Consider the following 23,534-nt stretch of genomic DNA (forward strand, 5'->3'; position numbering starts at 1 on the left):
CCACCGAGGTACGTGCCCTGGACCGCAATCGAACCCGGGACCCTTCCGTCCACAGGCGGACGCTCTATCCACTGAGCCAGACCGGCCGGGGCAGGCTATTCCGTTTTTTTTAAAAAAAGGTTTTAAAACGAGGGACCTGAACCGAGTTCAACGTGCCAGAGGTGGTATTACTGCAGCTCGCATATCACTCAGCCGCCTTAATTGCTTCATAAACCCCAGGTCTTATCTGAGATTTGGAAACATTTTACTCAGCACGCCACTGGCACGGAGCTGGCTTTTTTTTTGGTTTGTTTGTTTGAAATCGAACAGTAAGAGATTGAATAAAAGAGAGAACAGAACATGCAGTGGGATGGCCTGGAGCCATCGGAACTGAGTTGGCTTAAATAAACGAAACAAAACAATTAAGTTGTAGAGATTTGAGGGGGAGCCCGGCCGGTGAGGCTCAGTGGTTGAGCATCGACCTGTGAACCAGGAGGTCACGGTTCGAGTCCCGGTCAGGGCACAGGCCCGGGTTGCGGGCTCCATCCCCAGTGTGGGGTGTGCAGGAGGCAGCCGATCCATGATTCTCTCTCATCATGGATGTTTCTCTCTCTCTCTCTCCCTCTCCCGTCCTCTCTGAAATCAGTAAAAACATATTTTTATTTTTTTAAACGTTTTAAATGGATGTATTTATCCTTTTAACCCTCATCCGAGGATATTTTCCCATTGATCTTTTAGGGAGAGTGGAAGCGAGAGGGAAAGACAGAGAGACACATGGATCTGAGAGAGACCCATCGATGGGTTGCCTCCTGCTCGAACCCATGACCAGGGCCCGGGCCGGGGAGGAGCCTGCAACCGAGGTCCATGCCCTGGACCGGGGAATCGAACCCGGGACCCTTCCGTCCGCAGGCCGATGCTCTATCCAATGAGCCACACCGGCCAGGGCAATAAAAAAAAATATTTTGACAAAATGATGAAAACTGTGAAGTGTGTATCATGTGCATTTTTAACTTCATTTAAAAAAAAAAATGAAAAGGGCTAGAGACACCGTGGGGAAAGCCATGCGCGCGCGCCGACGGGGGCGGCTGCAGGCGGAGAGGAACGCCGCGCCTCTGACCTTGCCTCCCCGGGTTGCGGACCTGCGACGGCATGTCCTGGATCTCCAGCGTCCACTCCCCCTCGGCCTTCTCTCCCCAGCTGTGCACCGTCATGAACTCCCAGTTGGAAAACCCTTCGTTGGAGTGGTCCAGCAGCCTGTGAGGGGAGACGCGGTCAGGACACGGGGGGGCCAGGGCAGCAGGTGTGAGGGCAGCCCTCGCCGTCGGAGGCGTAGGGGCGGGGAAGACCCTGACTGCTTTCCCACCCTTGTTTTTATTTTATTTTTAGTTTTAAAATATTTTCATTGATTTCAGAGAGGAAAAGAGAGGGAGAGAGAGAGAGGTACATCCATGAGGAGAGAGAATCATGGATCGGCTGCCTCCTGCACGCCCCCCTCTGGGGATGGAGCCTGCAACCCGGGCATGTGCCCTGACCGGGAATCGAACTCGGGACCCTTCCGTCCGCAGGCCGACGCTCTATCCACTGAGCCACACCAGCCAGGACTAAAAATACCTATTTTTTAAAACACGTTGTCTACGATGTAAGATTCCATTCTCGGTTGGAGCGGGTGGGTGGGGATTTCTCCGAACATCCCCTGTAGGAAGATGCTTATCCGGGGAGCCGCCCTGGCCCCGCAAAGAGTGAGAGCGGGGGGGCACCCCCTCTTTCTTCTAAGAAGCGGCGAAGGGCGGACTGGGTTCCCCATGTGATGCCGGGCGGAATCCAAGGCCCGGGGCACAGAACAGACGGCCTCCGAAGGGCTGTGGGAGTCAGGGGTGCAAACTCCCCCTCCGGGAGAGAGAACGCCTGGCAGGCAGCGCGCGCTGCCGACTGGGGCAAGGTGTGGGACCCAAGCCAAGCCACGGAGCCGGCAATCACACGATCTGCCTTGGGGGCCGGGGGGGTCGGGGGGGGGGCTGCCAACGCGCAGGGCTCACACGGCTGCCAAGTGTCCTCAAGCGGGCGGACAGCAGCGCCTCGCACGGGGGGGGGGGGTGCACCAGGGCACCCCAGGACCCGCCCTCTAAGAATCCGGGGGCTGAGTCGCTGGGGCCCTGGGCAGTTCTCGAAGGTCAGGCAGGCGACGAGAGCCGGACAGAAGGGCAGCCAGGAGCCTGTGCCAGGAATCGCGCCCGGCGTTGCCGTCTATCAGGGGTGGGGTGGGGGGGTCCTTTCTTCTGCCAAGGGCCACTGGGATATTAATAACATCATCACGCGCGGGCCACACACAATCACCCACTTAAACGTTAGCCTGCTCGCCCGGCCGGTGTGGCTCAGTGGATTGAGCATCGTCCCAGGAAACCAGGTCAGGGTTCGATTCCCGGTCAGGGCACATGCCCGGGTTGCAGGCTTGATCCCCACTAGGGGGCGTGCAGGAGGCAGCCGATCCATGATTCCCTCTCTTCATGGATATTTCTCTCTCTCTCCCCCTCTCCCTTCCTCTCTGAAATCAATACAAATACATTTTTTAAAAAAGGTAATTTTCTTAAAAAAAAACCCCAGCACATTTCCAGAGCTGAGGGCTAGAGAGAGAAGAAGGGGGAGAGAGAGACGGAGGGAAACACCAATGATGAGAGAGAGTCATGGATCGGCTGCCTGGTTGCCTGGGGAAGCAGCCGGGGTGCCCGTGCGAGAGTCCAGGCTGTGATGATGCCCACGTGGGTCCCTGAAGGCCACGGACACCCGCTACCCGCCCCCCGCCCCCTGCCCGGCTGTGCGCGAGGCCAGGCTGGCCTTACCTCTTCGCCAACAGCTGGGACTTGGTCCCCGAGGGGGAGATGAGGTGGATCTGCAGGTCCCCGCGGCGCGGGTGCGAGATGGAGATGCGGGCCACCACGTGCTCCAGGTAGCCCACCCGCTGGTCGGAGTGGTCGGCGCAGGCGGTGGTCAGGGCCGTGGTCCGCAGCGTCTGCACCACGGGGATGCTCCTGGGGGGCAGGGGGAGCTCCAGGTCACCCACGAGGGCAAAGAGTGCCAGGTGTGGCCTCTGGGGTTCCGCCCACTGCGGGGGGGGTGGGGGGGGGAGAGCGGCTTCGCCCTCCCGTACGGGACACTCTCAGATGTTCCTGCTGGAGTGAGACCTCCGGCCCAGAAGACGGTTGTCCTCCTGGGAGCTGCTTAGAGAGGTTCTCGCCCCCGGCCGGGGTGGCTCAGTCGGCTGGAGCATCCTCCGTGCAACGAAGGGACACGGGTTCGAGTCCCGGTCAGGGCACATGCCCGGGTTGTGGGTCTGATCCCCAGTTGGGAGGCAACCGATCCATGTTTCTCTCTCTCTCCCCCTCTCCCTTCTTCTCTCTCTACAATCAATGGAAATGTAGGTGAGAATTAAAAAAAAAAGAATGGATCCTGGCCAGTGTGGCTCAGCGGTTGAGCATCGACCTATGAACCAGGAGATCACGATTCGATTCCCGGTCAGGGCACACGCCTTGGTTGCGGGCTCGATCCCCAGGGTGGGGTGTGCGGGAGGCAGCCGATCCACGATTCCCTCTCCTCATGGATGTTTCTCTCTCCCTCTCCCTTCCTCTCTGAAATCAATACCAATATATTTAAAAATAGATTAAGAAAGAAGGGTCTTATGGCTGCCCGGCCGCCCAGGGACACACCCCCAAGGCTGGGCAGGCGCCGGGCCTGTTTTGGGGAACGCTGTTCCCGTGATGCCGACCTGCCTCTCGGGGGGAGGGAGGCGTGAAGCCAAGGTCGAGTGTCTCCCAGGAATTACATCGCTCGGCTCCGCGGGGCCTGAGTCATAAGAAACCCTCAGACACGGTCACAAACAGCGACGTCATCCCCCCCGAGACCGTCAACACGCGACACATGACGCGTGTGCATCGCGCGTGGGTTGGGGCGGCTGACGGCTGGCGTGGGCTGCTCCCGAAGTTCACTGTGCCCGCAGGCCCAAAGCTGTGGCGGGCACAGGGCACGGGAGAAAGCTCTGGAGGGTCCTGGAAGGTTCCATCCAGCCCTGCTGGGGCCACGGGGGTAGGTCCCCCAGTGAAGACCTCCCTCCACCACCCTGTACGAAGACGGCAGCGTGGGTGTGCTGTGGGGAGGGGGCTCTGGGTGCAGTCTCACCCATGGGTGTCGTCTCAGGAACACCCTACGCTTTCAAACTCTGAGCACATCTCTGGGTCCAGGAGCAAGATCAAGGCCAGGGTGGCTCAGTGGTCGAGTGTCGCCTTATGAACCAGGAGGTCATGGTGCGATTCCCGGTCAGGGCACAGGCCCGGGCTGCGGGCTCTGTCCCCAGTGTGGGGCGTGCAGGAGGCAGCCGATCCGTGATTCTCTCTCATCACTGATGTTTCTCTCTCTCTCGCCCTCTCCCTTCCTCTCTGAAATCAATAAAAATATGCTTTTTTTTTTTAAAAGGGTCCTAGCCAGTTTGGCCGAGGGGGTAGAGCATGGGCCCTTGGACTGAAGGGTCCCGGGTTCAATTCCGGTCAAGGGCACGAACCTCGGTGGCAGGTTCGATTCCCAGCCCTGCCCAGGAGCACCTTGCAGCCGAGTCAGGGTCAGGGTCAGGGCCAGGCGCCTGGGGAGCCCCGCGGGGCCGGGTCTCACCTGGGCCTCTTGTCGGTGAAGGCGACGCAGGTGTGCTGCGCGGGCACCGCCGTCCACTTCTTCGCCTGCAGGACCAGGGCTTCCGCGTCCACCAGGCCGAACCCGTACAGATGGCTAACTGGAGAGACAGCCCTTCAGACCTGGCGCCCCTCCCCACCGGCCCCCCGCTCCCGCCGACGGAGGGCACCTGACCCGTGACCCCCGTGGCTCCGGGACAGACCACCCGGGCTGCTCCCAAGATCCTTTGCACTACTCAGTCTAAACACTCTACTCCTGCCCGGGCCGGTGTGGCTCAGTGGAAAGAGCGTCGGCCTGCGGATGGACGGAAGGGTCCCGGGTTCGATCCCTGGTCAAGGGCAGGTACCTGGGTTGCAGGCTGGATCCCCACCCAGCCCTGGTCCCGGCGTGTGCGGGAAGCAACCCATCGATGTGTCTCTCTCACATGGATGTTTCTCTCTCCCTTCCACTTCCTCTAAAAACCAATGGGAGAATACCCTCACGTGAGTTTTAACAACAACAACAACAACAAATAAAAATAATAAAAACTCTACTCCTTGCCCGGCCTGGGTGGCTCAGTGGTTGAGCGTCGACCTAGGAACCAGGAGGTCACGGTTGGTTCGATTCCCGGTCGGGGCACAGGCCCGGGTTGCGGGCTCGATCCTCAGTGTGGGGCGTGCAGGAGGCAGCCGATCCGTGATTCTCTCTCATCATGGATGTTTCCCTCTCCCTCTCCTTTCCTCTCTGAAATCAATAACATCTATTTTTTAAAAAAAACAAAAACAAAATAAAATAAAACCAGAGGAAGACGCAACCGGAGGCCCCTGGGTTGAGCCCTTGCTTCTTGCCTTTTGCCCTTTAGCTCCCGGCCGCATGCCAGGCCGTCGGGGGACAGTGGCACAGGCCAGCGGGCACTGGTGAACTGACCCCGCCCGATGTTGAACTTGGCCCGTGCGAGACGGTTCCGAAGTTTCATTTAAGAGGCCCGGGGGCGGCACCAGATACGATCTATTTTCCTCGTGAACGAGGCCAACACCGAAATGTGGGTCAGCTCTCGTTACGGCCCAGCCTGCCACCCGCATTCCTGCAGGACGAGGACAAGCTGGCCCTGGTCAGTGGCCTCCTTATAAGAAGAGGAACGGCCCCGACCGGTGTGGCTCAGTGGATAGAGCGCCGGCCTGCGGACTCAAGGGTCCCAGGTTCGATTCCGGTCAAGGGCGCACGCCAGGGTGATGGGCGCAATCCCCAGTAGCCAGAGCGGTGATTCTCTCTCGTCACTGATGTTTCTCTCTCTCTCTCCTTCTCCCTTCCTCTCTGCCATCAATAAGAATATATCTTTTTAAAAAAAGCCGCTAGCCCTAACTGGTTTGGCTCAGTGGATAGAGCGTCGGCCTGCAGACTGAAAGGTCCCGGGTTCGATTCCGGTCAAGGGCACGTACCTGGGTTGCAGGCACATCCCCAGTAGGAGGTGTGCGGGAGGCAGCTGATCGATGTTTCTCTCTCATCGATGTTTCTAACTCTCTATCTCTCTCCCTTCCTCTCTGTAAAAAATCAATAAAATATATTAAAAAAAAAAAAAAAAGAATATATCTTAAAAAAAAAAGCCGCTAAGTCTGGGCTCCCTGACCTCTAGTGACCGTAGGTATTTTCTCATTGAGGTTCCAGGATACGTTTCTTAAATCGCCGGACACAGACGTTTCGTCCTCGGGACACGCATCCAGTGTTCTCCGGGGATCATCGAGAACTCATGGCTCCCTCGGGACAGACTGCAGCCCCCCAGGGCCACCAGCGCGGGGTGCCTGGCCCCGCCCCGCCGCCCGGAGCCCGCACCTTTGTGGCCAGCCCCGTTCATCTTCCAGTCATTCGCCTTCAGGTGGGCCGGCCGGGAAGTCTTCACCAGCAGGTGCTGCACGTCGCGCCAGGTGAGCTGGCTGCTGCAAGGACAGAGGGACGCAGGCTGCAGGCGCACAGGTCACACGGACGGACGGCGGCACAGGGGAGGGGGGCCAGCCCCCAGCCTGCGTGCGAGGAAGCCGCGAAGGCTCCGTGCCCGGGCAGAGGGTGCATTCACACCCTCTTTTTTTTAAAAAAAAAATAAAAATACATTTTTATTGATTTCAGAGAGGAAGGGAGAGAGAGAGAGAGAGAGAGGCAGAAACATCCATGATGAGAGAGAATCCTGGATCCGCTGCCTCCTGCACGACCCACCCTGGCGATCGAGCCCACAACCCGGGCACGTGCCCTGACTGGGAATCGAACCCTGACCGCCTGGTCCGTAAGTCGATGCTCAACCACGGAGCCACGCCAGCCGGGCATCAAATACCCCCTATGTGATCTCAGGGCGTACTCCCTGGAAACCATTCTTTACAAAGAGGGGGTGAACTGCCCAGCCTGTGTGGCTCCGTGGTTAAGCGGCCAGGGCACAAGCCCAGGTTGCACTGTGGCTCGGTCCCCAGTAGGGGGTGTGCAGGAGGCAGCCGATCCATGATTCTCTCTCATCATAGATGTTTCTCTCTCTCTCTCTCCCTCGCCCTTCATCTCTGAAATCCATAAAAATAAATATTTTTTAAAAAACTGACCTTCTTTGATGACTCATTTTTTAAAAAAAAAAAAAGTCCGGAGATGGATGGTGGTGTGGGTGACGAGGTAGTGAACGAACCCTGTACTTAAAAATGGTTCACCTGGTACGTTTTGTGTTGTGTGTTATCTTACTACCGTAAAAACTTGAAAAAGAAAGAGAAGGGCAAGCGAGTGGGAACTTACTTTGCTTCTAACGCCAGGGCGATGATCCCCGCCACCATGGGGGCCGAGACCGAGGTGCCCGTGTGCCCGTCCGTGCAGCGCTGACGCAGGTCCGTGGTGACCTGGCGGGAGGGGGGCCAGAGGGGAGGTCAGCTCCCAGGAGAACTCCGGGGCTGGGACCCTCAAGACGCTGGTCCTGCCCGGCCTGGGTGGCTCAGTGGTTGAGTGCTGACCTATGAACCAAGTGGTCACGGTTTGATTCCCGGTCAAGGGCACACGCCCGGGTTGCATTGCGGCTCAATCCCCACCACGGGGCGTGCAGGAGGCAGCCGATCCATGATTCTCTCTCTCTTCGTTGATGTTTCTCTCTCCCTCTCTCTCCCTTCTTCTCTGAAATCAGTAAAAATATATTTAAAATAAAAAGATGCTGGCCCTGGGCAGGCGTGGTCCTGGGGCCCAGGGATGGAGAAGGCGCTATCTGGACACATTCTTTAAAATCCATTTTTTACTGATTTCCAAGAGGAAGGGAGAGGAAGAGAGAGGGAGAGAAAGAGAGAGAAACATCCATGATGACAGAGAATCATGGGTCGGCTGCCTCCTGCACGCCCCCTCCTGGGGATGGAGCCTGCAACCCGGGCCTGTGCCCCAACCGGGAATCGAACCCGTGACCTCCTGGTTCCTAGGTCGACGCTCAACCACTAAGCCACGCCGACTGGGCTGGACATGTTCCGGGTGACCAAGCTTTCCTTCGTGCCTGGAACTCGGTGCTAGAGGGCTTCGCTCTCATAGGTAACAAATCGACCCGCGATAGGAACAAACAAGCTCATCACGGGTGAGGATGGGGGGGGGGGGCAGCGGGAAGACGATGTTTGTGCTGAGACACGAAGAGGAGGCCCCCTGGCCCAGCCGGTGTGGCTCAGTGGTCGAGCATCCACCTATGAACCAGGAGGTCAGGCACCAATTGTCCAACGACACAGCCCCGCCCTGCTCCCCTCTACCCGGCAGCCCCCCCCCCAACATCAGGCTCCGGACGGGCGTCTGTTTAACGAGACTCCAGCCAGTCCCCGTGCAGCTGGGCTGGGCTCCTACGTGAACAGGACGCCATTCAGGACCCGGCGGCCCGTCCCCAGGGGCGCGTGCTCCAGTGGGAAAGAAAAATAACTTAAATTAATACCTTCGTGAGCCGGCCTGGCCGCTGCCAAGCTGGCGGCCGCCGTGAGGACCGGCCTTTCCGTCCGTGCAGAGAGCGAAGGGGGAAAGAGGAGGCCCGTGTGCTCCCCCCGAAAAATGTAAAAATAAACCTGCACGTCGTTTGTAAAGACGTGGCTGAGCAGCAGGAGGAATGAGAAGATTAAAAAAAAAAAAAAATGGCATTGCCCGGCCGGCGTGGCTGAGTGGCTGAGCGTCGGCCCATGACCCAGGAGGTCACGGTTCGATTCCCGGTCAAGGGCACACGCCCGGGTTGTGGGCTCGATCCCCAATAGGGGGCGTGCAGGGGGCAGCCGATCCATGATTCTCTCTCATCCCTGATGTTTCTCTCTCTCTCCCTCTCCCGTCCTCTCTCTGAAATCAATACACATATATATATTTTTAAATTAAGCCATGTCTGGCCGGCTCCATGATCTTGTTTTTCAAATGTCTGAAACCCAACGTAATGGCTGGGCACTGGAATTCTGCATTAGTCTCAACTCAACACCCATCCCTCCTGATTTACCTAATTATCATTATTTTTAATCCTCACCCGAAGATGCTTTTCCCACTGATTTTTAGAGAGTAGGAACGGAGAGGAAGAGGGAGAGGAAGAGAGAGAGAAACATGGATGTGAGAGAGACACACTGATGGGGTGCCCCTCCCCCCGCACATGCCTCGACCAGGGACGGGGACCGAGGCTGCAACCAGGGCATGTGCCCTTGACTGGAATCGAACCCGGGACCCTTCAGTCCGTGGGCTGATGCTCTAGCCACTGAGCCAAACCGGCTAGGGCTCCTCTTTCTTTTTAAAGTCAGAACGCACGAAGGGAAGGAGCAAACGCACATCCCGACTCTCTGCCAAATGAACACGAGGACTTTATCAAAGACGAATCACACGTATGCCCGCCTCCGTGAGCGCAGCGGGCGCACACCACCGCTCAGCTCAGCTCAGCGTCCAGAGAAAGTCCTTTTGTTCGGAAGGGAATGCCCGGGGGGCCAGCGGGATTCCGACCGTCTTTCAGGAGAGAACCGAGTCTCTCTCTCTCTGCCTCGGCGCTGCACGCTGAGGCTGAGCCGGTCGGGTGGGCTGGCTCCCAAGCCAGGCGACCACAGAATTTGAGAAAGCCATTCGGAGACGCCGTGGTGAGAATGCACCTCATTCTTAAAGGGTATTTTTAGACCTCGAGAGCCGGAGAGGGTTTTAATGGGCATTTTGTGCAAAAATTAGCCAGGCGGGGACTGGGGAAGGTTGCCAAGGGATGGAGGGTGTACAGCTAGTTTGCTGATGGGTGAGGGACCCGGCACACAACGGCCTGGACCTGGCTCACCTATTTTTGTTGTTGTTAATCTTCACCGGAGGATATTTTCCCATTGGTTTGTATTTATTTTTTATTTTCTTAAAAGGTAGATCGTTTTAAAAAACAAACAAAACTATATATATAAAAGCCCAGTGGAAAACAAACAAACAAACAAACAAACAAAAAGCCCAGTGACTGAACAGCGAATGACCAGAACGACCGGTCGACCAGTCGCTATGACATGCACTGACCACCAGGGGGCAGATGCTCAACACAGGAGCTGCCCCCTGGTGGTCAGTGCGCTCCCACAGTGGGAGCACAGCTCACTGACCGGGATGAGTGGCATGCCCACAGCAGGCCAATCCCTACAGGCCACACCCCCACCAGTGCACAAATCACTGCCTCTAGCATATATATTTGTACTGATTTCAGAGAGGAAGGGAGAGGGATAGAGCGATAGAAAAGTCAGGGATGAGAGAGACTCATGGATCGGCTGTCTCCTGCACGCCCTCTACTGGGGATGGAGCCCGCAACCCAGGCATGGGCCCTTGACAAGGAATCGAACCCGGGACCCTTCAGTTTGCAGGCTGATGCTCTATGCACTGAGCCAACCCAGCTAGGGCTCCATTGATATTTAGAGAGAGCAGAAGGGAGGGAGGGAGGGGAGGAAAAAAGAGGAGGAGGAGGAAGAGAAGAAGAAGAAGGAAGAGAGACAGACAGAGAGAGAGAAACATGGATGTGAGAGAGACACACTCATTGGTTGCCCCCCACATGCGCCCAGACCTGGGCCAGGGATCGAACCTGCAACCCAGGCACGTGCCCGTGACCAGAATCGAACCCGAGACCCTCCAGTCTGCAGACCGACGCTCTATCCACTGAGCCGCACAGGCCAGGACTCATCTTTTTGTTAAGAGCAAAAGGAACTGGTCCCCAGAGGGCCGGGGCTCCCCCCCACCCCGCATCCCCCCACCCCAGAGCACTCACGATCTTCCGCTCATAGAAGGCGCCGCTGCTGTAGGTGGTGGCCAGCGTGGACGGGCACTCCTCCAGGTACCAGGGCTTGTAGCCGTTCTCCGTGGTGCTGCTCACGGAGATGGTGTAGATGCTGTTGGTGTAGCCGTCGCAGGAGCAGTGGTCCCCCTCTCGCCCGCCGTTCCCCGAGGCCCAGACGAAGATGGAGCCCAAGCCCTGCCGGCCCTGGGGGGGAAGAGCAGCCGTCTGTCAGCCCGCCGCCGCCGGAGCCGCGCAGGCGGGCCTCGCACGGAGGCCTGGGGCCCCTCGTTCCCAAGGTCCCTTCAAAGGGGCCGGGAATGATGTGCTCGGACCATCCGGATGCCACTGGAGACGTGGCTCGATGTTTTTGGTAATTCTCACCCGAGGCCCAGCCGGCGTGGCTCGGTGGTGAGCGTGGACCTATGACCCACGAGGTCAGGGTTCGATTCCCCAGCAGGGCCCATGCCTGGGTTGTGGGCTCCATCCCCAGTGTGGGGCGTGCAGGAGGCAGCCGGTCCATGCTTCTCTCTCATCACTGATGTTTCTCTCTCTCTCTCTCTCTCCCTTCCTCTCTGAAATCAATAAAATAATATTTTTAAAAAATTCTCACCCGAGGACATGCTTAGAGAAAGGAGAGAGAGAGAAAGAGAGAGAGAGAGAGAGAGAGAGAGAGAGAAACATCGATCAGTTGCCTCCTGCACACCCCACACTGGGGATCGAGCCCACAACCCAGGCATGTGCCCTAACTGGGATCGAACTGGCAACCTTCCGTGCACAGGATGATGCTCAACCAACTGAGCCACTCCAGCTGGGCAGGCATGGTTTGATTTTTTTTTAAAATATATGTTATTGATTTTTTTACAGAGAGGAAGGGAGAGGAATAGAGAGTTAGAAACATCGATGAGAGAGAAACATCGATCAGCTGCCTCCTGCACACCCCCTACTGGGGATGTGCCCGCAACCAAGGTACATGCCCTTGACCGGAATCGAACCCGGGACCTTTCAGTCCGCAGGCTGACGCTCTATCCACTGAGCCAAACCGCTTAGGGCTGTGGTTTGATTTTAACAGAGGGCTCTGTTTTGATTCACAGGGTTGCACTGAGGACAAGACTCAAAAGGACTACTCTGTTCTTTCTTTTTTTTTAAAAAAAAAATGTTTTTATTGATTTTATAAAGAGAGAAAGGGAGAGAGAGAGAGAGAGAGAGAAACAGCTATGCTGAGAGAGAATCACTGATCGGCTGCCTCCTGCACGCCCCCTACTGGGGATGGAGCCCACAACCCAGGCACGTGCCCTGACCGGGAATGGAACCGTGACCTCTTGGTTCATAGGTCGATGCTCAACCACTGAGCCATGCCCGCCGGCCGGGCCAGAAGAACACCTGTTGGAGAGCGAGCTACATCTGACAAGAGAGATGCCACCAGGATCCCTGGGTACGGACGGTGCCGAGTGCCGTCAGCGTGGAAGTGGTCAGGGCGTGGATGCCAGCCAAGGCCAGTGGCTTCCCACGTGCGTAGAGCCCGTGTCTGAGGACGAGCCCATGAAAGCGAGTCTTTGAGAGACGGCGGCAGGTGCAGGTGGCTTCCTGGTCTACCCCACACCCACAGGACCCATGATTTGGGACCAAATCCGAGGGCTCATGCCAGCCACAGGCAGCGGCTCAAGAGCAGCTCACCGGAGACCCAGTCGGTGCAAGGGGGCGGGCCTGCGGGTGGGCATGGCCAGCCCCGTCTCCCCAGGAAACTGGACCCATGGGGCTGGTAGCTCCGGCGTCCTTGCCAAAGACCCTGCTTTCCAAACACGCGGCAGGAAATTGATACTTAGGCCCGACGACGACGGGCCAATTTAGAGAGAAAACTGTCAACACCATCCTGCAATCCGGCCGGCCGGCGTGGCTCGGTGGTTGGGTGTCCACCTAGGAGCCAGGAGGTCGGGGTTCGATCCCCGTCAGGGCACTTGCCAGGGCTGGGGGCTCCATCCCCAGGAGGGGGCGTGCAGGAGGCAGCCGATCCATGATTCTCTCTCATCACTGATGTTTCTCTCTCACTCCCTTCCTCTCCGGAATCAATAAAAACGTATTTCAAAAAAAAATTTTTTTAATTACAAAAAAAAATAAATTCTCTAAGCTGGCACTGTTTTCCATGAGATTCGCTGGACTTCACCGGTTAAATCCTGAAGACGAGCTAAAAGGAGGAGGGGGGTGACTGCCGGAGATTTCACGGGCCCGGGACAATCTGGCACAAAACGAGGTTTTGTTTTCTATTGAGTTTCAAACAACAAAACCCCTCGTATGTCTCCAGGGCTGGGCATCAGACCGACAGCCGAGGTTACAGGCCCATGACCGGGCATCGAACCCGGGGCCCTTTCGGGGCACATGGGCCGACGCTCTAACCACGGAGCCACGACACGGCCAGCCGGGGCCCGAGATCTCAGATGGTCCGACATCATCTCATAGGAATGACAGACGGGCGGCATCAACGCGGACACCAGCAACGGCTCCCCCGGGGGGAAGCGCCAGCTCTCATTTACAGCTTAAAATTAGCTCGGTTTTGGGGAGGCGCCGCCTGTCATCACGAGGGGGCGCCGGGTGATGGAGAGGGTGGCGGGAGCGGAGTCCCGGGAGGATGAGACGGGTTTATGGGCCTGGAGGGCAGCAGCCACGTGACGCGGACACACCTGGTCTTCTGGCATCGCTGGGCTCGGCCCGCACCGGGTCGGGCGGTGAAGGACTCGGGGGGGCGGGGGGGGCCTGAGCCCTGGAAGGAGGGTCCCTGGGTTGGGGACATCCTAAGACAGCGGTTCTCAACCTGTGGGTCGCCACCCCTTTGGCGGTCGAACGACCCTTTCACAGGGGTCGCCTAAGACCATCCTGCCTATCAGATATTTACATGACGGTTCATCACAGTAGCAACATGACAGTGATGAAGTAGCCACGAAAATAATTTTACGGTTGGGGGTCACCACATGAGGAACTGTATTTAAAGGGCCAGAAGGTTGAGAACCACTGTTCTAAGAGATAAGACTCTCCCCCGCCCCTGCCCCCCAACACATAGGAAAATGAATAGAGCCCGGCCGGCGTGGCTCCGTGGTTGAGCATCATCGACCCTGAGCACCATCGACCCACGAACCAAGAGGTCACAGTTCTATTCCCGGTCAAGGGCGCATGCCCGAGGGGGGGTGTGTGGTTCCAGCAGGGGGGGTGCAGGAGGCAGCCGATCCATGATTCTCTCTCATCACCGACGTTTCTCTCTCCCTCTCCCTTCCTCTCTCTGAAATCAATAAGAATATATTTTAAAACGAATAAATAAAAGGGCCTGCCCCCTTTCTCCTCGACACCCCCCGCCCCGCCCCTCTCTCCTCTCTCCAATAGGACAAGCCAGAGGCATCAGGCTGCCTGGGATGCCTCAGTCTCCTACCGGAACCCCTGCCAGCATCACCGGGCGCTGGGGCTTGTTGGGCCACCCAGGGCCACGGGGACGCTGACCACAGCCCCACGTCTGTTCCAAGAAGCTGTCCTCGCCCTGGAACCCGCCTCGCCACCCTGCTTGTTATAGCTGGGTCAGCGCCAGTCCCCCCTCCCCCCGCCTTCCTGACTCACAGCGACTGGGACGGACCTCCCGGGAGGAGCCTGCAGCGCCCCCCCCCCCCCCCCCCCGTCCTCTGCGTCCCCGAGCCTGTCACTGGAGGCCCAGCACCCAGAGGTCTGCTCTGTGCAGTCCCTGGGGAAGTGCCACCCCCCAAATTCTACACGTCTCGCGCTGCCTGCCGGCAGGGAGGGGGAGCAAGCAAGAGCAAGACTTCCTGCCCGGCCGGTGTGGCTCAGTGGTAGAGCACCGACCTAGGAACCAGGAGGTCCCGGTTCGATTCCCGGTCAGGCTCCATCCCCAGTCGGGGGCGTGCAGGAGGCAGCCGGTCCGTGATTCTCTCTCATCGTCGGTGTTTCTTTGAACAAAATAACGGAAACTCGAAAGGAGATTATTCTGGCACACCTTTCCCCCTTAGTATCTTATCAGTGGGTTGATTCATTTTCTATATGAATCAGTGTTTTCTTAACTCAGACTCTATTGCTTGGGGGGTTTTTTTTGAAAGTACAAAAAGCTAAAGTTTTCCCAGAAAGGTTTCAAAACCAAAGATGACTTTCCAATTTGTAAGTTTGTTTTTTATTTTCCACCGAGGACTTGACTGCTCTTAGAGCTGCTGTCCGATAGTAATTAAATATGTGGCCCTTGACTATAAACCTGTTTGGTTCAATAAACTACAGTGATTGTCACAGGCAGTGTTTTCCTTTTCCTGTTGGTGTCACCGATGTGTGAGCAGGCTTTCAGATGAAAAAGCATGGCCCAGCCAGTGTGGCTCAGTGGCTGAGGGTCGACCCAGGAACCAGGAGGTCACTGTTCGATTCCGGTCAAGGGCACATGCCCGAGTTGCGGGCTCCATCCCCAGTGCGGGGCGTGCAGGAGGCAGCCGATCTGCGATTCTCTCTCATCATGGATGTCCCTACCTCTCTCTCCCTCTCCCTTCCTCTCTGAAATCAATAAAAATCTTTAAAAGAAAGAAAAAAAAAAAAAGACCAGAAAGCATGAATGGTAGCTACCTTAAAAAGGTGCGGCCTCCAATTCAGATATTTTGTCCTGATTTTTTATGTTGCTGTTGCTCTGATTTGAGAGCTGGTTGGTGTCGTGCTAATAAAACCTGATTCCGTCTGTTTTCTTTTTTAAAACTTGCACACTCGCTGCTTGGGGTGCCCTCACTGCAGCAACGGAGAAGGAGTAGGAGAGCCTTAGAATTTTCGAGGGGAAAAGAAAGCCTGTAACATACAACACACTGTATCAAACTAGTTTACACGCATGACACAAGTATTCTGAATTTTACAGAATTCGAACATGGTTAGGAAGAAGGTGTCATGTGATAAGTTTATTTTTCAGAAACAGAAAGCACATATATATGTATCTATGTTTATTGATTGATTTCAGAGAGGAAGAGAGAGAGGGAGAAACATCCACGATGAGAGAGAATCACTGATCGGCTGCCTCCTGCACGCCCCCCTACTGGGGACCGAGCCCGCAACCCCGGCATGTGCCCTTGACCGGGAATCGAACCCGGGACCCTTCGGGCCGTAGGCCGATGCTCTATCCACTGAGCCAGATCGGCCAGGGCTGAATCCATCTTGGGGCGACCTCCGTCCCTCCCGATCGCGTCCGGCAGCCCTGGGTTACTCACACCTTTTTAATGCCGTACTCGAAGGCCTGCTTGGCCAGCCGGCCGGGGCCGTCCACCGTCTTTCCGTCGTCGTCGGGCCCCCAGCTCGCGCTGTAAATGTCGATGTAGTTGGGCCGGACGCCCAGCGACTTGGCCTCCACCACGTCCGTCACGTCCCCGTCCAGCATGCGGATGCCTGGAAGCACAGAGGTTCTGGGTGCGCGCGCGTCCCCGCAGACACTGGGCCCGGGAGCAGGGACGCGGCTGGGGGAGCCCCAAACCGATGGGGAGCTTGTCTGGCATCATTTTGGTTTTCTTCGCTTTTTAAAAATATATTTTTACTGATTTCAGAGAGGAAGGGAGAGGGAGAGAGAGACAGAAACATCCATGATGAGAGAGAATCATGGATCGTTGCCTCCTGTACGCCCCCCACTGGGGATGGAGCCTGCAACCCGGGCCTGTGCCCCGACCGGGAATCGAACCCTGACCTCCTGGTTCCCAGGTCCACACTCAACCATGGAGCCACATCGGCCGGGCAGGAATGTCTACTTTTTAAAAATATATATTTTTTGTTGGTTTCAGAGAGGAAGGGAGAGGGAGAGAGAGATAAACATCAATGATGAGAATCACTGATTGGCTGCCTCCTGCACATCCCCCACTGAGGGGGATCGAACCTGGGACCCTTTGGTCCGCAGGCCGACGCTCTATCCACTGAGCCAAACCGGCCGGGGCGGGAATGCCAGTTTTTGGACAGGGGGAACGAGATGCCAGAAGACAGTCCAGAGCACGTAAAAGCACCAGACCAGACCGACACCCCTCCCAATGCCTTCATGGTGGGGTGGGGTGTGACGGGGGAAAGGGCGAGTGATGGATGAGGAAGAAAGCCTGATGTATTTAGGGTTTAATGAGCCATCTCATTTCCGCGACGCTGCCAGGTCGCCCGCAAAGCAAAGGTAAATATTTCCCGTAGAAACCCGCTGTTCCAAGATTAGCAGGAAACGCCGACGGCTCCCTGGAAACGCCAAAGGGAAGGGACACAGGAGAGACAGGCCCGTTTACCCCGAAAGGATCAGGTACAGGAATGATCTGGACAAATGGGCAACCACGTCTTTTCCTGTCGGTATTCAAATGCCTTGACATGCAGGGACCTGGCCGAGTCTGGAGGGACTGGCACCCCCTCCCCGCCCCCCCTCCAATCGGCCAGTTCCTAGAGACCTCCGTGCCCTACGTGGGTTCCTTTCGAGGCCACGCCCAACCACCTGCCTATGGGCTCCTACACTCACACTCACGGGCACACTCCCTGTGTCCTAGTCCCTAGTCACCTGGGGGCCAGGCACTAGACCATGAGGGCCAGCCCCTACACCCACAGCCCCTACGCCCAGAGCCCCTAGGCCCACAGCCCCTAGGCCCACAGCCCCTACGCCCACAGCCCCTACGCCCAGAGCCCCTACGCCCACAGCCCCTACACCCACAGCCCCTACGCCCACAGCCCCTAGGCCCACAGCCCTTACACCCACAGCCCCTACACCCACAGCCCTCACACCCACAGCCCCTACACCCAGACCTGGGAAATCATTCCAACCTTCCAACCAGCCAATCCTAAACCTGCAGAACTTGCCTGGCCTGTTCGTTCCTGCAGAAACCATAGTGACACTTTGGGTGCACGAGTCGTCCCCCGCCTCCTGCCTGACCCTGTGTTTCCGTGTGTGTGTGTGTGTGTGTGTGTATGTGTGTGTGTCCGTGTGTGTGTGTGTGTGTGTGTCCGTGTGTCTGTGTGTGTGCGGTGTGGCCCTGCCTGGACAATTCCGGGGAACAAACTGTGCAATGCCCTTGCTTCCTGGTCTGCTGGGCTTACCATTCCTGAATGAACGATAATGAAAACTCTATTTAACACAGGATTCCTGACAAGAGATAGCTACTGAGAACCAAGATGGCGGCATAGGTTAACGCCGGAGTTTGCTGCTTTGAACAACTACTTCAAAAGTGAAACCAAAAAACGGAAGGGACATCACCCAGAACCACAGGAACGCTGGCTGAGTGGAAGTCCTACAACTAGGAGGAAAGAGAAACGCATACGGACACTCAGAGGAGGCGCAGTGCTGAAGTCAAATTCTGAGGTGCGGAGTGCGCGGAGCGGGCTGGCGGCGGAGGGCGCGGTTGTTGTTTTCAATCGGGAGGGAGTCGCAGACTCTGAGCTCCAGATCCGGGAGAGTCTTTAGGGACCCAGACTCAAACGGGAGAAGCGGGACTGTCTGGCTTCGGTCAGAGCGAGTGCAGCTTTCTCTCCCAGCTTTGCAGCGGGTGCTGGGACTCAGAGAGGCAGAGCCCCTGGGGACAGGACTGAGAGCCGCCATAACTGCTCTCTCCGGCCCACCCTGTTGATCCTGTGCGACCCGCTCCGCCCAAGCCCTGCACAGAGGCGTTTGCCGGATAGCCTAAGGCAAAGGCTAGATTAGCACCTCCCTAGAGGACAGAAGTTCTCTCACTGCTGACACAGCTGATTCTCATAGCCACTTGGCCTGGAGGTCAAACCCTCCCTGGAATTAGCTACAACAATCAAGATTTATCTATAAGACTGCGAACAAAGACCACTAGGGGGTGCACCAAGGAAGCATAACAAAATGCGGAGACAAAGAAACAGGACAAAATTGTCAATGGAAGAAATAGAGTTCAGAACCACACTTTTAAGGTCTCTCAAGAACTGTTTAGAAGCTGCCGATAAACTTAATGAGATCTACACGAAAACTAATAAGACCCTCGATCTTATATTGGGGAACCAACTAGAAATTAAGCACACACGGACTGAAATAACGAATATTATACAGACGCCCAACAGCAGACCAGAGGAGCGCAAGAATCAAGTCAATGATTTGAAATGCGAGGAAGCAAAAAACATCCAACTGGAAAAGCAAAATGAAAAAAGAATCCAAAAATGCGAGGATAGTGTAAGGAGCCTCTGGGACAGCTTCAAGCGTACCAACATCAGAATTATAGGGGTGCCAGAAGATGAGAGAGAGCAAGATATTGAAAACCTATTTGAAGAAATAATGACAGAAAACTTCCCCCACCTGGTGAAAGAAATGGACTTACAGGTCCAAGAAGCGCAGAGAACCCCAAACAAAAGGAATCCAAAGAGGACCACACCAAGACACATCATAATTAAAATGCCAAGAGCAAAAGATAAAGAGAGAATCTTAAAAACAGCAAGAGAAAGAAACTCAGTTACCTACAAGGGAATACCCATACGACTGTCAGCTGATTTCTCAACAGAAACTTTGCAGGCCAGAAGGGAGTGGCAAGAAATATTCAAAGTGATGAATACCAAGAACCTACAACCAAGATTACTTTATCCAGCAAAGCTATCATTCAGAACGGAAGGTCAGATAAAGAGCTTCACAGATAAGGAAAAGCTAAAGGAGTTCATCACCACCAAACCAGTATTATATGAAATGCTGAAAGGTATCCTTTAAGAAGAGGAAGAGGAAGAAAAAGGTAAAGATACAAATTATGAACAACAAATATGCATCTATCAACAAGTGAATCTAAGAATCAAGTGAATAAATAATCTGATGATCAGAATGAACTGTTGATTATAATAGAATCAGGGACACAGAAAGGGAATGGACTGACTATTCCTGGGGGGGAAAGGGGTGTGGGAGATGTGGGAAGAGACTGGACAAAAATCGTGCACCTATGGATGAGGACAGTGGGTGGGGAGTGAGGGCGGAGGGTGGGGCGGGAACTGGGAGGAGGGGAGTTATGGGGGGAAAAAAAAAGAGGAACAAATGTAATAATCTGAACAATAAAGATTTAATTAAAAAAAATAAAATAAAACAGGAGTCCTGCCCTAGCCTGTTTAGCTCAGTGGGTAGAGCGTCAGCCTACAGATTGAAGGGTCCCGGATTCGATTCGGGTCAGGGGCACATACCTCGGTTGCAGGTTCGATCCCCAGCCCTGGTCCAAACACATGTGGGAGGCAACCAATCAATGTCTCTCTCTCACACATTGATGTTTCTCTCTCTGTCTCTCCCTCTCCTTCCCACGCTCTAAGAAATCAATGGAAAGATATCCTCGGGTGAGGACAAACAAACAAACAAATAAAACAATAATCATCTATCTCTCTATATAAAACCCTAATGTGCAAAAAGACCAAAGAGCAGACCAACCAAACAACCAGTCGCCATGTCGTGCGCTGACCACCAGGGGGCGTGTGTGGACCATGGAGGGTGTTGGCAGCAGGCGGCAGAGGGCCGAACATGGCGGGCACCGGCCGCGGTGGGATGGTGGAGCAGGTGAGTGGGGGTGCCAGACCAAGGCGGGGCGCCGGGCGCTGTCATGGGGGCCAGCCTCTGGTGGTCACTGAAAATTCGTTGCTCCCGCACGCCACAGTCCCACCAGGCACTTGCACCGGCTGCCAGCGCCAGCCCCGCTCACACCCGCTGCCGGCCCCCGGCACCAGCCCGGATCCCCTGAGGCTGTCAGTGGGTGCGAGTGGCAGCTGCCTGCCCCGGTTGCCCCTGAAGGCTTCTCCACCTCCCCCTGCTCCTGAGGGGCGATCGGGGCAGCCGCTGCTGCCGCTGCTCATCCCCACTGGTGGCACCAGCTCTGCTCGCACCCACTCGCTCCGTGCCAGCCGAGGACGACAAAGGTGAAGCTGCCGAGACGCCCTGGCCCCCTGCCTGGCCCGGAAGCTCCCAGCCCCCCACCCCGGGCCTTACCTCCGATCTTCGCGTTGTACGCGATGCCCACGATGCAGTAGGAGTTGTTGGCGGAGGCCGCCACTTCGCCTGCGCAGCGCGTGCCGTGCCTGAAACCACAGGCGAGGCAGTGAGGACCCGGCTCGGCAATTTGGGGGAATCTGGTGAGTCGCTCGGGCCTCGTCCCGGGAGGGTCACACCAGCCCTGGCACAGCCCCGGGCACAGCCCCGTCCCTTCCGCACCTGCCGGCAACGAGGCCCGCCCGTGACCTTGGAAATGGCTCAGGGGTCGTATCTTCCTTTATGCCACATCTGAGTGGGCGGCTCCTCCCCAGGTCCCCACTCCCATCCTCCCAAACTCTGCATTCCTCTAACACCACTCTGCCTGGCACCCATAGGATGGAAGGAACAACACAGTGAGGACACACGGCCCTGGCCGGGGTGGCTCAGTGGTGAGGCATCTACCTAGAAACCAGGAGGTCACGGTCGTCAGGGCACAGGCCCGGGTGGCGGGCTCCATCCCCAGTGCGGGGCGTGCAGGAGGCAGCCGACCCATGATTCTCTCTCCTCATTGATGTTTCTCTCTCTCCCTCTCCCTTCCTCTCTGAAATCAGTAAAAATATATTTAAGGGAAAAGAAAAAAAAAAAAGGAAGACATAGCCAGTTTGGCTCAGTGCATATCGCATCAGCCTGAAGGATTCCAGGCTTGATCCCCGACACTGGTCTGGGCAGGAGACAACCCATCGATGTCTCTCTCTGTCTCTCTCTCTGTCTCTCTCTCTGTCTACCTCCTTTCCTCCCTCTTTTCCACTCTCTCTAAAAGTCAATGAAAAAATATCCTTGGGTGAGGATTAACGAAAAAAATTAAAAAAAAAAAAAGAGAGAACTTAGTATGTCTCGTGCCTGGTGTACCTGCCACCCCCACGCTCACCCCACACAGCCCTCCTGTCCTTCCCACGCCACTGACGCAGGCGCTGAGGGAAAACACCCTGCGTGGACTGCCCCACCCCCGCGGAGGAACTGGGAAGAAATCGCCAGAAAAACAAACTGCTCCCCCTCCTCCCCCCGCAATGACCCCATCAGCCACTGTGCCGGCCGCTCAATTCCTCCCGCAAAAACAGCGCCTCTTTGAGACGCGTCCCCAGGGGACGAGCACCAGGGATGCCCATCTAAACCCGCCTTTAAAAACCGCCCGGGGCCTGCGTGCCCTGGACCCCAGCCCTCCACCCTCAGCCCCACGCCCGGCGGCTCGCGGGGTCAGGCAGCTCAGGGTCTGTCTGGCCCCGGATGAGTCCTGCCCGGCAAAGGTCACTCGGGGGCGGTTTCTGGGTCACGCCTCTTTGCCCTGTGGATGTGAGGCTGGGAATCGAGGCGCCCCGCACCCCAGGCGGGCTGCCTGCTGAGCGGGAAGGGCACCTGGGGATGTGAGGCAGGGACAGCAGTTCCCCCCCATCCTTTGGGTCAGGCCTCTCGGGTTCCCGGAGCTGCCAAACCTCCCCGCTCAGTGCCATGTGGGCACCGGCCTCTGCCCCTCGGAATCGAATCAACCGCAAAGGGAAAGGGGACGTGGGTAGGACGCATCCGGGCCAACGGCCGTCGGGTCAACAGTGGGGAAGAGAGAAAGGGCTTTTGTTCTTCTCCTGGAGATATTTTTGGAAGAACGACGCGAAAAGCTCAGGCATGGGACACCCTGACGGAGAGAGGACAGGCAGGACACAGCCCGTCAAGTCCCAGGAGTGGGTCTGAGCAACTGAACTCCGACCCAGGGCTGCCACGGACGGCACCCCAGTCACCTGGCGCCTCCTGAGGCACGCCCTTCGTCCGCAAAGAGACGGTGGCAACCTTGTTGTGTGTATTTTTTAAATATATTTCTTATTAATTTCGGAGAGGAAGGGAGAAGGAGAGAGAGATAGAAACGTCCATGATGAGAGAGACTCATGGATCGGCTGCCTCCCGCACGCCCCCTCCTGGGGATGGAGCCTGCAACTCGGACAGGTGCCCTGACCGGGAATCGCACCGTGACCTCCTGGTTCCTAGGCTGACACTCAAGCACTGAGCCACGCTGGCCAGGCCCTTCTGCGGGCCAGCAGGAAAGAGGGAGCGACAGACGTACTTGTTTTCGTTGCTGGCATCGTAGCGTGGCGATGGGTCATAATCATTTCCATTGACGTCGTAACTCGCGTAGGAATCCTACGGAAGGAGATCTTAGTGAGCGGAGAGGTGAGGCACAGGTAGAGCAAGCCTGCCCAAAGTATTATTACGCCTCCATTGGAAAACAGAGAAAAAAAGGCACTTGGTACTCCGTCCCTGCACCTGTCACCTTATCTATGTTTCCTTTTTTTTTAAAACTGAATTTATTGGGGTGACATCTATATAATAAAAGCCTAAGTGACCGTTACGGCGGAATGACCAGAACGACCGGTTGCTATGATGCACACTGACCACCAGGGAGCAGACGTTCAAAGCAGGAGCTGCCCCCTGGTGGTCAGCGTGCTCCCACAGGGGGAGCGCCACTCAGCCAGAAGCTGGGCTCAGAGCTGGCGAGCGCAGCGGTGATGGCGGGAGCCTCTCCTGCCTCTGCCGTAGGCGGGTGATAAGGAGTGAGGCGTCCTGGACTGCGAGAGGGATGTCTGACTGCCAGCTTAGGCCTAGGGGGATTGGGCCTAAGCTGGCAGGCAGACATCCCCCAAGGGGTCCCAGATTGTGAGAGGTTGAGGGATCCACCTAGTACACAAGTTTCATGCATCGGGCCTCTAGCTGGTCAATAAAATTACATAGGTTTCA

The 23,534-nt window shown here is 56.4% G+C and overlaps 1 protein-coding gene across 1 annotated transcript in view; it reads right to left on the bottom strand.

Annotated features, from left to right (window-relative positions):
- Positions 1-23,534, bottom strand: part of PCSK6 (proprotein convertase subtilisin/kexin type 6) — a 71,873-nt gene that overhangs the window by 26,462 nt on the left and 21,877 nt on the right. Inside the window, exons 5-13 of the mRNA XM_059677944.1 lie at positions 22,864-22,940; positions 20,772-20,860; positions 16,077-16,249; positions 10,847-11,059; positions 7,396-7,496; positions 6,463-6,566; positions 4,636-4,753; positions 2,817-3,005; positions 1,097-1,233 (exon numbers count right to left, since the gene is read on the bottom strand). Coding sequence (XP_059533927.1) covers positions 1,097-1,233; positions 2,817-3,005; positions 4,636-4,753; positions 6,463-6,566; positions 7,396-7,496; positions 10,847-11,059; positions 16,077-16,249; positions 20,772-20,860; positions 22,864-22,940 — 1,201 coding nt within the window. The remainder of the gene's footprint in view (positions 1-1,096; positions 1,234-2,816; positions 3,006-4,635; positions 4,754-6,462; positions 6,567-7,395; positions 7,497-10,846; positions 11,060-16,076; positions 16,250-20,771; positions 20,861-22,863; positions 22,941-23,534) is intronic.

Source organism: Myotis daubentonii, chromosome 21 (assembly GCF_963259705.1).
Source record: "Myotis daubentonii chromosome 21, mMyoDau2.1, whole genome shotgun sequence".
Lineage (NCBI taxonomy): Eukaryota > Metazoa > Chordata > Mammalia > Chiroptera > Vespertilionidae > Myotis > Myotis daubentonii.